The following is a 12,597-nucleotide window of genomic DNA, read 5'->3' as shown; positions in this document are numbered from 1 at the left end:
TACTTCCTGAACACAAAAAAAGTGGTACCAAGAATTGGATGCTATGCTCAAGATTGAAGCAATAGAATAATCCCACCGTGAAATTATTTATCTATATTTATTTTGCCATCACCAGCTCACTGACTGATCTTACTATAAAGGCAGCACCAGTCCTCACTCTCCAATACTACCTGTTGGGGTGGGCCTTCACTGTATGTCTGTATCAGTATGCTATGTTAGCTGTAGTTTTAGTTTAGTCTCAAAGTTTGTAGTAAAACAATCATAACTGTGTAAATTAATTATGCTACCTCATCTGTCAGCATGATGCCGGTGGATCACGTTCAGTCTCATTGTTTTGACTCACAGTCATTGTTTTGGTCGATGCTCGCTGGCTCCCGTCCCTGTGGAGTGTGTGCACGAGCACGATCAACAGTTAGCTGGCTGCAGTTCACTTAACAGCCACAGGTGTCATTAATAACAAGGGTTTCTGAATCTTACATACTACATTTTAACTATCCATCCATCCATCCATCGTCAACCGCTTATCCTGTGTACAGGGTCGCGGACATTTTAACTAATGTAATAAAAAACTAATTTTAAGTGTAAAATAAATTTTGCATTGCACTGTACTGTTGTATCTGTAATAATTTGATTAAACTACCACGCATAAGAGAAATTATAATTCACCAATAAACTTTGTCATTACACTGCAAAGCAATTATATTTATCAGGGCAGAAGGGACAAAATATGTAAAATACAAGATAATTTTTTTAGATTAAATGGAGTTTGGCAGGTATTTACTTGCTGCCATAGATATAGAATATCCAACTATGAATGGAGCTATTGCTATTGGCATATCATGTCTGCAGCCAAATGTTAAGATGTCTGCATAAAAATTAATGTGTCACTTTGACTAATGTTATGTATATTGTTAGAAATAACACATATTCATGTATACATACAAATATGATGTTAAAAAATATACTGTACTTCAGGATCATAATTAGGTTTTATCAAGTTTTTCCCACATATTGATTTATTGGATTTACTGTAAATGTTGAAATAACAATGAAAAAAAAGAAAAATGATATAGTTTTGCAAAAATCAATACATTTATTTCATTTTTAAATCAGTTTTTGTAAGACATTTGAAACATTATGGTGGCATCATAGCTGCTAGTTTCTAAAAGAGAAGACCTCCAATAACCAAAGTGCTATTATAGTAACATTTAAATGGCTTCACTTATTGTAAGAATTATACATCAAAAATGTTGCTTAGGTGAAAACAGATTATATCAAACAAAATCAACTGATTGGACCAATCCAGGCCTCTCACACAGTTTGATTGTAACAGGGAAGCAGAACTAGCCCCATCATGACCTAGTTTCCTTATAACATCTCTCAAGAGATCTCATGTCCATAGCAAAGTTCAGCACACTAAAGGATATTTCACACCATACACACCACAAGATAAAAATAGTCTAACTCTATTGGAGAAAAACAAATCAAACAAACAAAAGAAATCTCTAAAGAAAAATTCTATATTATCAAAACCGATGCAGAACACTGCAACACATTGACTCTCCGGTCTAAAATATATCACAGTTTTATAATCGGAAACAATTTCTTGTAATACTAAAAATCATAATGTTAATCCATTGTGTGTCATTTGTAATACATAAGGTAATAATTCTAGAAGTAATAAAGGTATGGGACATCTTCAGACAAGTATATGTGACTTCAGATGAAACTGTTAACTTTTCACCAAACCTAAAACAAAATGCCCAGATGCTATTTTAAAACCTCAGCAATCAAAAGAAAATGAGGGGAAATGTATGAAGACATTCCAATAATGATTACAAATAGCCTTAAGACAGAGAGAGACCTCTACGTTGTACAGCCAACACACATGAAACAGTGATAGTTGAACAGAGAGGCAGATTACTAGCATTTACATTCTGAACACCTCTTACTTGCAGCGCTCAGGCTAACATCAGCAGACGCTGTTCCACATGAAGGATAACAGACACTACATTTAACTCCTAAGGAATCAATCTGGTAAGAGCTTTTCACACTTAATCATTTCTACACTATGGATGCTTTTAGGGTGATATTTTGGAGTATAAAAAGTTGAGACATGTTAGAATTGTAAGTGTACACAAGAAAAAGTATTTTCTTATTTGTCTTTTAAATACAGCGTTTTGCAAACTTTTAGAAAAAAGGTTCTTAAAATAAGGTCTAAACTGCATGCTTCGAAATATTAGTCCTCTGAATTACTTTTTCACAGAACTTGAGAGAGTTCCCATTTTGGGAATTTTTGGGAATTATTGAAATTCGCAGAGGATTTCAAGGAAGGAAATGTCCCCTGAAAACTGAACCAACTTCTCTCATATACAGTAAAAACATACCTGCTATAATAATTAACTATACAAGAGCATTGAAGTTTCACTTAAACTGTCTTTAAAATGATGAAAGCACTTGTAAAGTGTATTTTTGCAGTGCTCTCTTCAAACCTAAATGCTAAATTATTTTTTTACATTATGTAATTTATGTACAGAAAAGTCCACCACATAATGTATTTTTGCTTTACAAGTCAACAAAAACAAAACACGGGGATCCTCCTCCTGATGTCATGGGTCCACGGTAACGTGTATAAGGCGAACGCTAGGTGTTGATCAACAGCACTGTTTTTTTCCCCTCCTAAAACACGAAGAAGAGCTTTTAGGCCATCTTTGGTCACAGGGAAATGTCAGTGTATGTTACTGTTGTGTGTGTTTTTGTTTCAGTTTGGATTTTAATGGATATTTTGACTGTCCCTTAATCATCTGATATTCATGGCACAAAAAAGTGTTAGTTTTCTTGATGGTCCATGTCAGCACAGGTTGTAATGCTCAAGAAGAATTAAGTGCAACCTCATAGGTGCCCAGAAACAGAAATTAGAATTACATATGACCCAAAACAGAGAGGAAGAAGAATTCACCATGACCCTGCTCAAACAGGAAGTAGAATTCACCAAAATCCCCTTGGAACAGGAAGTGTGTCCGCAGAGAGTGAAATGCATGCTCATGCGCAAGCTGAAAGGTCAAAGTTGGGTCTTTTTGAAAACCATGTGTTTCAGAGTGGAAGCTGTATATGGGTTTTAGGCCAAATATCTCAGTTCACCTCTTGTAGCCCTGCTCCTCAGGAAACAGATAAAAATATACCTGCAAACCATGGGAGACACAAAACAAATATTAAGAAAAACAAGTGCACCTCCATCTGTAATGTTTCTTTGGGAAATAATTAAGTAATATATTAGGTAACATGACGTATATAGAATAATTAATATACACAGTGTGTTACAATAATAAAGAGAGGGTTGTTTTAAATGCTGTACCTGCCTGTAGTTTATGGATAATGCTTTCTCTCTGATGAACGCTTTTCTTCCTTTTTCCTCACCTTGGAAACTTCTCCCTGTTTAAACATACAAGAGAGAAAGATCTGTAACAAAAGTTACCATGGAAAATTTCTGTACAAATCTGTAGGGAAATAATTCAAGTTTAGCATCAACAGGTGGCCTTCACAGCAGCCAGACACATGATTATGACAAGCTTATCAGTATCAATTCACAAGAAGTTAATACTAAACAGCTCAAGTAGGGAAGTTTAGTTCATGTTATTTATTGCTGTAGGGAGAGCATGTGAATAGAGCTGGTAGGAAGACCAAAAAAAGGACAAAAGGGATGGAGAAGAAAGAGATAATGGAAGACAATTCGAGGTGCCCACAGGTCTATGGGAGCAAGAAATCAAAAGCTGTGTGCAGCTAAATAAAAGGTAAGATGAGAGACAGCTGAAGAATCACATTTGACAATTTCCTTGAATAGAAACCATAATTATCTGATACATTAGCATCAACCCTAAGGGTTTCCAATGGGACTCTATGAGTAAATAGTAATAATATTTTTTTTCCAAACAGTTCTTTATAAACAATTAAAGACTGAAGATTTCAACAAAACCACAAACACATCTAAAAAGTTGACTAGCTCTGGTTTCCACTCTGAGCAAATGTGATGAGAATGATGTGAGATCTGAATTTGTGATGTGCATCCTAATTTTATATCCTACGGTCTCTATTTAGCCAGTTTCACAAGCAAGTACATTACTGTTTTAGGATGAACTTCTTTAAATATTTATTATAAAATTTCTAAACAGCTATATTTGAAAATTTTCTGAAGAAAATGAGAGTGGTGCTTGCCCGTGCAAAACTCGCCTTCACAATGCTTGGATATTCTAGAGGTTGCTAAGGTGTTTAGAGTGGTTGTTAGCATGTTGCTATTAGCTAGGGTGTTCTGGGAGGCTGGTTTCTTTTCAAAGTCAAAATTTGCATCTCAACTAACCCCAAGTAGGCGCAATAGTAGTGATGTTTTCCTTAGCAAGTACCACTAATGATAGGTTTGATCTACCCTAATTTAATCTTAAAATGATAACAAAACTGTTACTGTAACATAAAGTTATGACTTCTGTGTGTGGAAAAACAACACTTCACACAGACTGCAAACCTCAGCATGTGGAGCAGGGTGGGTTTGGATGTCAGGGACAAGGGGGCCATGGCTCTTCCCCAGAGTGGGAGCCCTGAGAGGGCAATCAGGTTGTCCCTGAGACCCTGTGCCATTTCCCAAGCCCTGGTTTTCTGGAGTAGGTGTGTCCACACGGCAAATCACCTTTCGAATGACCTGTAGGTGATTAATGAATGTCAAAGGCCACATCAATGCTTGTCATAGGACAAACAATGTATAGAAAGAAAGGTCGCTGAAGTAAAGATTACAAAGAAGCTGCAAGAGAGACAAGGAAATAAAGAGAATGGTCAAGCTGCAAGAGAGACATATTATTACAGTGATTGCAAGGCAGTACTGTGCTGATATTGCTTAAACATTATGGTTAGGGGTTTGTTCTAAATATTCAAAATATAGCTAACAGCAATGATGTCATAGTGCTATTTGCAAACTGTACTGAGATTGGTTTTGTAATTATTGCATCTTTTTAACTATCTATAACCACCCTTGCACTGCAAAGATGATGTCATATCATGTGCTGATTCAAAATGACGAGCTTAAATGTTATGACAATTTCAAAGCGTCTCTAATGCAGCATTTCATTTCTGCAGGGCCAAAGCATACCCAAAACCTGAACACTAGTGTTTTCCTGCCTTGCAAAAACTGGTATTTACAGCAGAAAAAATACAAATCTAGTTTATTTTACTCTTTCATCTTTTTGCCTCGGTGTCTCTAAATCAGCTCTGAAGATGACAAGGCTAAATAATTGCAAGCAAGTTAAGGGAATAAAAATATTTTATATCAGAAACAGATAAAAGAGAATTGGAGAGATTCTGAAAAAGAAACATATAAGGAACAACAGAGATACTTTTCTGGTGATGATGTTTCCATCTTCATCAATAAACTGTTCCTCTGAAACTGACTCGCCAGGAATGTTTCGTGCCTCCTCTCCCTAAAGCCAGAGAGCCATTAGTTCACTATGCGGACATACACAAACATCCAGCACACCTTCAAAAGCAGCATACCACACCTAAATGCATGTTCTCAGACACCCAAAGCAGCCATCTGAACCTGCAAGCAAAGCTGGAACTTTAAATATGAGCCAACACACAATCATGCCCTGCATCACCACCTTTAGAGATCACACAAAGCAGTTAGTTAGTATAAACACACCCTTCTACGTACATTGATAAATCAAGCCTCTTTAATTAATCTCTCTCTCACACACACACCTTAAAGGTGAAGTGTGTAATTTCTCACTTTATTGGTTGATCTAATGTTGCTATGCTGGTCGGGTTGCTCAAACAAACAGCAATTTTTCTTCATTAAACTGCATATTATCTGCATATTAAGCTGGGATGGGAGAAATAATTTCTACAATGCCAAAAATTACACACATCACCTTTAAAGCTACTAAAGCTGACGACCAGATCACCAAAAAGATGAAAACCTAAACCAAGCACCTGTAAGTGCAACAAGAACAAAGAAACCAACACACAGCAAGAACCAAGTGATGGAACAGACACGTAACTAAGTCCACTAAAATCGGACCTTGACCAATATCCCTTGTAGAGATCTACACCTGACAGCCCTGCGGTTTAGCTGGCAGGTACCTTGAGAATGAGACGTCTACGGAATACTTTGGTTGTGACTGTGCGCTCTTCTTCCAGGCCACTTTCTGTTGATGAACGCTGCTAATGGATGCATATAAAGTACATCTTAATATGCATGTCTGGATTTATTTTTCAGTTCTCTCTTGTTTAATTTGTGCATATGGTCAGTGTTTTCACTCTACCGGAGTACATAAATCTTATACGAGTAAATGAATGTGAATGAGAAAACCAACAAGTGTTCAAAAGTCTTCATTCTATTAAACAGTATCTTATTTCACGGTAACAAAGATAAAGATTAAATTCAAAACATAGATATCAGCTGAGGCAAAGAGAGCAGCATCATCCAATCACATATTATATGCTGGTAATCCACTGATTATCTCACCTGGACTTTGTGCTCAGCAATCAGAGCTCCCTCTTGTTTGCCCGTCTTTGTCTTTACTCTATTGGCTGGTTCCTGAGACGCTGAGCTTTGGGGCATGGTGCTTAGCTGTGGGGCGTTGGTGTGCTCACCATTTTGTCGAGGTCTTCCCAAATCCCCTCTAGATGATGAGTCGCTAGAGTTCTCTTGACTGAAAGAGGGTTTAAATTGGAAAAATAATAATGGCTCACTGGACAAAAATCATTAGTTAAAAACAAATCCAAATTTTTCAATGTTACTGCCTGAGAATTCTTCAAAAACTAACACTTAGATCATTTAAAGTAGACATTTTGATAAATCAGTTTAAATAGCTCACAGAAATAATTTACTAATCATTTACTAACACGCATATCGTTACAAACCCGCACGCCTTTCTTTCATTCACTGAACACATAAAGGAGATGTTATCATTCCTATTCACATATACTGTACTTGAATATGCCGGATGAAGATGCATCACACTTTTGACGTCATTAATGCAGAACATCACTGCTTCTTACGTGGCATTTTACCATTTGCAGCACAGCAGCATAAACAAGATACGAGAGCAAAGGCAGTTTGACAAGTACATCTTCGTATTCGGGTTACGTTTGTGTTTGTTATTACTGAAAAAATGTATTATTCTTATAAATATTTTGATAATATAACATATATTTTTAACATAATAGGCAATATTTACACAATTAATAATATTATTTCAAATTTTAAAGTAACTTCCACAGATATGTAGAAACAGACGAGTTAGAGTCTGTTCACAGAAAATATGTTTTGCATGCGTCTGCAAATGTTTCTATGTAAATGCTCTTTTTTTGCAGCATTTCATTCAGAAACGACAAATTTTTTAGACTTTGTGTCAAGAACATACCTTTTTAGCATCGAGACACATCTGTGTTCTGTTTCATTCAGTGCATCTATTTTTTTTTTTATTATTGTTATTTCAGGTGTCACAAAAATTCAACATTGTGAAGAATTTCAGGTTGCAAAGAAGACTTCATGTGACTGTTAAACTGTTACATATGGATCCAGATTGTTCTTCACCAAGCAAAGTTTCAGCACTTGATAAACCGCAAGCCAGTGATTTTTCCCTTGTGCACTGTCATGCTGAGGGGTCACCGTGCCTATAGTGTATGTTCACTGCTACTATACTGTTACACCTACGATGCTTCAATAAAATACAGCCTAGTGTAACACATTTTCTTGCTTAAGAAGAAATTTAAAAGACAGAGAAAAGGGTTCGTTTTTAAAATTTTATGGTACAGTTCGGGCGGTTTGGATCACATGTTTTCGGGTACCGGCCGGGTTCAACTCAATGCCCATGCAGACACTTTTACCTTCAGAAAACTCATTTGTACTATTTTTATGATGCATTTTTTTGCCTTTTTGGAGCTTAACAGTCCCACTGTATGTTGTCGTTGTATGGAGATATCACCATTTTGAATTATTCCTTCAAACGTTGATTAGTTAAATGCAAGTATCTTCGCTACAATAAACTTTCTTCATTGCTCTACAAAGATGTTTCATGAGTACCTTAAAGTCAAGTACCTGTTGTCCTGTCGGTCCATGTGTTCTGAGCTGAGACTCCGCCCTGAAGTGGGCAGTTCCACATTAATGTTGGTGGTCTCGGTGATCCAGCCTGTGGAGAACGAGCACATCTCAGACTCTTGAATTTGTTCAACACCTCTCACTATCTCTCTCCCTTTTTTCTTAGTTATCTCCTCATTCACTTCCCTCTCACTCTCTCTTGACACCTCCAGTTGCTCCTGTCTCTTCTCGCCTTCCTCCTCATCCTCTCCTCCTGAGCCAGACTCCCTTAGTACCTCTGTCCATGGTTGCAAAGTGAGGTTAGACATATCATGACCTTGGATATTTTTCAGGATCATTCTCTCCTGTCCTCTCATATTAACCTCAGGTTCTTCTAATGGTGATGGTAGTAATGATGATAATAGGTTCTTGCACTCCTCTTTTTCCATGTGTGTTAGGTCACTCTGTTCCATTGGGAGGGATGAGTTCTGTTGGGAGTGAAAAGATTCTATTTTCTCTTTCTCAACCTCATTTTCTTCTCTCCGTTCCTTGTCTTGAGACCATTGGTAGCCCTGTATTGGGTTATCCTGCTCGAGTAGAGAGGGTGGGTCTGTGTTTGAGGAAGACATAGGGGCTGAGGGTTTAAGAAGAGATTCAGCAGGGTTTGGCGGAGTAGGGGGCAGTGGATAAACCTGGGCAAGTGTGTGCATGTCAGCTTTATGCATATCAGTTGAGAGTTGTGTTGCATGTTTTTGGTTGTCCCGAGGGAACTGAGAGTGTGAGAGAGGATCAGAGAAAATCTCAGAGTGTGTGTGTGGGTGAGTATAGGTCTCAGAGTACGTGTGTATTTCTACAAATGTTTCAGAGTGTGTGTGAAGGTCGTTTATGGGTTGCGACAGGGGCAGGCCACAGGGTCTGGATGGGGTGATTGTGACAGATTCTTCCTCGTTGTACCGCTCTATCCCCCACGAAGGGCAGTAAGGGGGAGGGTCAAGAGGCAGGTCTAAGATGGGTTCGAGGTCATCAGACATAGAGGGATAGGTAAAGGGTGTGGTGGGGGTGGGGTTGGTGGTTGACTGCAGTTGAGCCAGGATGTTGTGGTCACCTGGGTGAGATGACATACACAGATGGATGGACATGACAGGACCCAATTACAATCACACACACAGACACACATGTATGCATGCTTAAACACATAGACAAGCACCTAGGCCCACCTCAAAGTGCAAAATCAAAACCCAGAAAACCTCAGCATTTCACAGAGCTTAAGCAGACACTCAGAGCCAACACACAGACCGTACAGGCACACAGTTAATGCACAATGACAATGGAACACATTAAAACATCCAGAAACTGAGGGGTTATCAGTGTTTGTGCATGTGTATTCTCCTCATAGTAAAACAGCTGTGTGTTTATATACAGCTCTGGAAAAAATCAAGTGACCACAGCAAAATTATCAGTTTCTATGGATTTACTATTTATAGTTATGTGTTTGAGTAAAATGAAATTTTTCATTTTATTCTATTAAGTACTAACAGCATTTAGCTCAATTCCAAATAAAAATATTGTTATTTAGAGCATAAAACCAAAAAATCTTTAAAACAAGATAGATTTACCATGTTTTATAAGCAACACTACTGCGTAAGATGTTTGGGGGTGGGTTTCAGATAATATTTCTTTTTATATATTTGTATTTAGTTATACAGTACTTGCTTTTTCTTTTTACTGCACAGATTAATTTTTTATTAACTTTTTATAGTCAAAACAAGCTAAAAAATCTGCCAAGCTGAGATATTCTTTTAAAAATCTTTGTTTGTGTTCTGTAGAAGAAAGAAGGTCATACACATCTGGAATAGCTTGAGGGCAAATAAATGATGAGAAAATTTTCATTTGTGAGTGAACTATTCCATTAAGTGCAAATAGGAACCAAGTCGTGCTAGTTTCAAAGTTATCATGATATGTTTATGCTTACTGTATATGTTAAGATTCAAAATCTGGCTAAATTAAAATAAATATCATGGTGTGTGTTCAAATGAAGAGTTCAACAGTGGAGTAGATGAGAGGGAGTGATGGCGTGGTGAGGGGGGGGGGGTCCTGGAGGCACGCAGGGACAGTGACAGCATGTACAAGGGGGCAAGAGTGTGGGCGGAGGTGAGGACGGGGCAGGTCTCAGGCAATGTGATACGTAGGGATAGAAAAGAGGGAGAGGAGAAGAGCAGGGCGAGGGAGAGAGTCAAATTCTACGTGCAAAAATAGGAGATGACATGCTGAGAGAGGGAGAAGGAGAGAGGGAAGACTTAATAGGAGAATTGAATGGCAAGGTAGATGCGGACATAGAGTTTGAGAGTTTGGGAGTGAAGGAGGCTGATGGAGGAGGGATTTGCTGAGTGGTGGGTGAACAATCTTGGGTCACATCAGTAGAGGGTTGTGCTATAGTGGCAGAGGACAAATATGATGCAGGAAGAGATATAGGAGGTGTTGTGTTGGAGCATTTAGGAAATAGGGAGTGTGGGGTAGCACATGAAGTGACAGAGCAAAACAAAAAAGAACATGCAAATTAGAATGGCATGCCAATGGATGCTTGAATAAGATGAATGTATGAACGAATGAATGAATGAGGGGTAATCTGGGAGGGGTGCATGATTGACAGAGTGATGACTGAGGGTGGAAATGAGGGATTGTACTGGAGGAGAGGAGAGAACAAGAATTTCTTTGCAGTAGGCCAGGTGAACAGGGAGGCACAGAAGACTGGCAGGAGGAGGAGACTGCAGAAAGAAGGATGATCTCCTTCTTTCTCTTCTTTCCCCCCCCCTCCTTCTTTATCCCTTGCTCTAGTGCAGGGAAGGAGAGGAGAGAAGGATAGATGGAGGAAGCAGATCAACAGCTTGAGAGGCAGAGGACACCTCTTGAGAGGCAGAGGACAGTCTTTTAGCTGAGGCCATGCACTGTGGTCCACTACATAAAAAAGTTCTGATTTCTAACACTCCTACCAACTAACATAAAACAGCTTAAAGGTGCTGTAAGCGATTTTAGCCATTCTTGAACTTACACGAGACTGAGACATTATATTAGACACGTCCCCTCTTTCCAAAACGGTGCCTACCAAAGATAGCATTGACACAGTCAACAGAATAGAGCAGCAGTGTGTCTTCTCATAGTTGTCAAACACAACAATACCAAAATATTGCCCCTAAATGACAACTGTTATGAATCTGAATATGACATTAATATGAAATTTCCACTTTGACTACTACACTATGAGAACATGCAAAATGATTGACAGGCAGAAAGCGCATCAAAGTCTTCTGATTGGTTGATCAAAGAATTTGTCTGCGGTCACATGTATGTTTGTTGTTTACACAGCCTAGTGCTGTCACAGAGAGCAGAGCGATATCTCAGGACACTTATTTCAGTGATATCTTTCAGGGAGAAGGAAAAAAATAATTGCTTACAGTACCTTTAAGGAAGAAAAACTTGGTAATAACGTGCATCTTCATTAGCAGTAATGCTAGCTACTTCCTGTCCTTTCAAATAAATAAATAAATAAATAACTTTGATGGCTGAGAACTGTTTGTTTCAATGTTCCATTGGCAATAAATAAGGCCTTCAATAAAACCATAATAAGTGCGTATACAGGGTTAACAGGAAAATACCGTTCAGAGTGGCCCTTCCTACATTTGTTGAGGCAAAGCATCATGCTGTGATTGCTTCACATCACATGACTATATACATGCATGTTCAAACCAAGTCCATGCATATGGTGTTGGAAGGGAGGGAAGGGGGTAAAATAAATTATAAGTCTCTGAGTACATAAAATCTTTAAAATCAGAGACACATTCTGTGCGTAATCGAGACCTTTAAAAGGACGTGACCTAATATATAAATGTGGGCAATGTCAGATAGTATACTTAGAGTACAAAATATTTAGCTATTTGTGGCCCCTCTAATATTGATAATAATATCCAAACTGCACAGGGAGGTTGTAGAGGAAAAACAAAGATAACAGTAAAATAAGGAATGAAGGAGGAGGTGTGAGTTGGAGTGGGGGGGGGTTCAGCTAGATGGGGCTAAACTTTACCATCCGCCTTTTCCTGGCACACAGCGCTATCATCTGCAAAACTTCTGGTGCCTGAAATGTTACCATAGTCAAATATGGGCCCTTCCAGGAGTGTCACAATATCCTTCCGGTTCACTTTAGTCAAGACCACCGTCAGTGCATCCGCTAAGAACAAAAGTTAGGAAATAAAAGTAACTTCATTATAATAAAAGCAAAAAGCAATCATAATAATATTAGAATCAATGTTAAAGAGGTAAATAAAAAATTGAATGAAAAAGACAGGGTAGGAAAGTTAGATAGAAAATGATTCTCACTTGTGGCGTTTTTCCCATCCCGACTGACCCATTTCTTGAGAAGCATAAAGCTCTGGGCTGTGAGAGAGTTTGGGTTCTCTGTGCGAATGTGGTTTATCTCATCCACAGAAAAATTCATCTCCCGAGCAAGCTCTATAGAACAGTAAAACAGATACCATTAT

The 12,597-nt window shown here is 38.2% G+C and overlaps 1 protein-coding gene across 1 annotated transcript in view; it reads right to left on the bottom strand.

Moving 5' to 3' along the window:
* Positions 1 to 1,009: 1,009 nt before the first annotated feature.
* The window catches only part of LOC127656606 (ankyrin-3-like), a 97,502-nt gene continuing 85,914 nt past the window's right edge, over positions 1,010 to 12,597 (bottom strand). The window contains exons 37-45 of the mRNA XM_052145007.1: positions 12,437 to 12,568; positions 12,144 to 12,287; positions 8,087 to 9,170; positions 6,509 to 6,695; positions 6,124 to 6,204; positions 5,379 to 5,462; positions 4,517 to 4,690; positions 3,356 to 3,432; positions 1,010 to 3,182 (exon numbers count right to left, since the gene is read on the bottom strand). Of these exons, the coding sequence (XP_052000967.1) occupies positions 3,367 to 3,432; positions 4,517 to 4,690; positions 5,379 to 5,462; positions 6,124 to 6,204; positions 6,509 to 6,695; positions 8,087 to 9,170; positions 12,144 to 12,287; positions 12,437 to 12,568 (1,952 nt within the window). The 3' untranslated portion in view covers positions 1,010 to 3,182; positions 3,356 to 3,366. The remainder of the gene's footprint in view (positions 3,183 to 3,355; positions 3,433 to 4,516; positions 4,691 to 5,378; positions 5,463 to 6,123; positions 6,205 to 6,508; positions 6,696 to 8,086; positions 9,171 to 12,143; positions 12,288 to 12,436; positions 12,569 to 12,597) is intronic.

The sequence above is a fragment of the Xyrauchen texanus genome, chromosome 16 (assembly GCF_025860055.1).
Source record: "Xyrauchen texanus isolate HMW12.3.18 chromosome 16, RBS_HiC_50CHRs, whole genome shotgun sequence".
NCBI classification, from domain to species: domain Eukaryota; kingdom Metazoa; phylum Chordata; class Actinopteri; order Cypriniformes; family Catostomidae; genus Xyrauchen; species Xyrauchen texanus.
The sequence above is the reverse complement of the archived record's forward strand: the minus strand, read 5'-3'. Positions and strand labels throughout refer to the sequence as shown.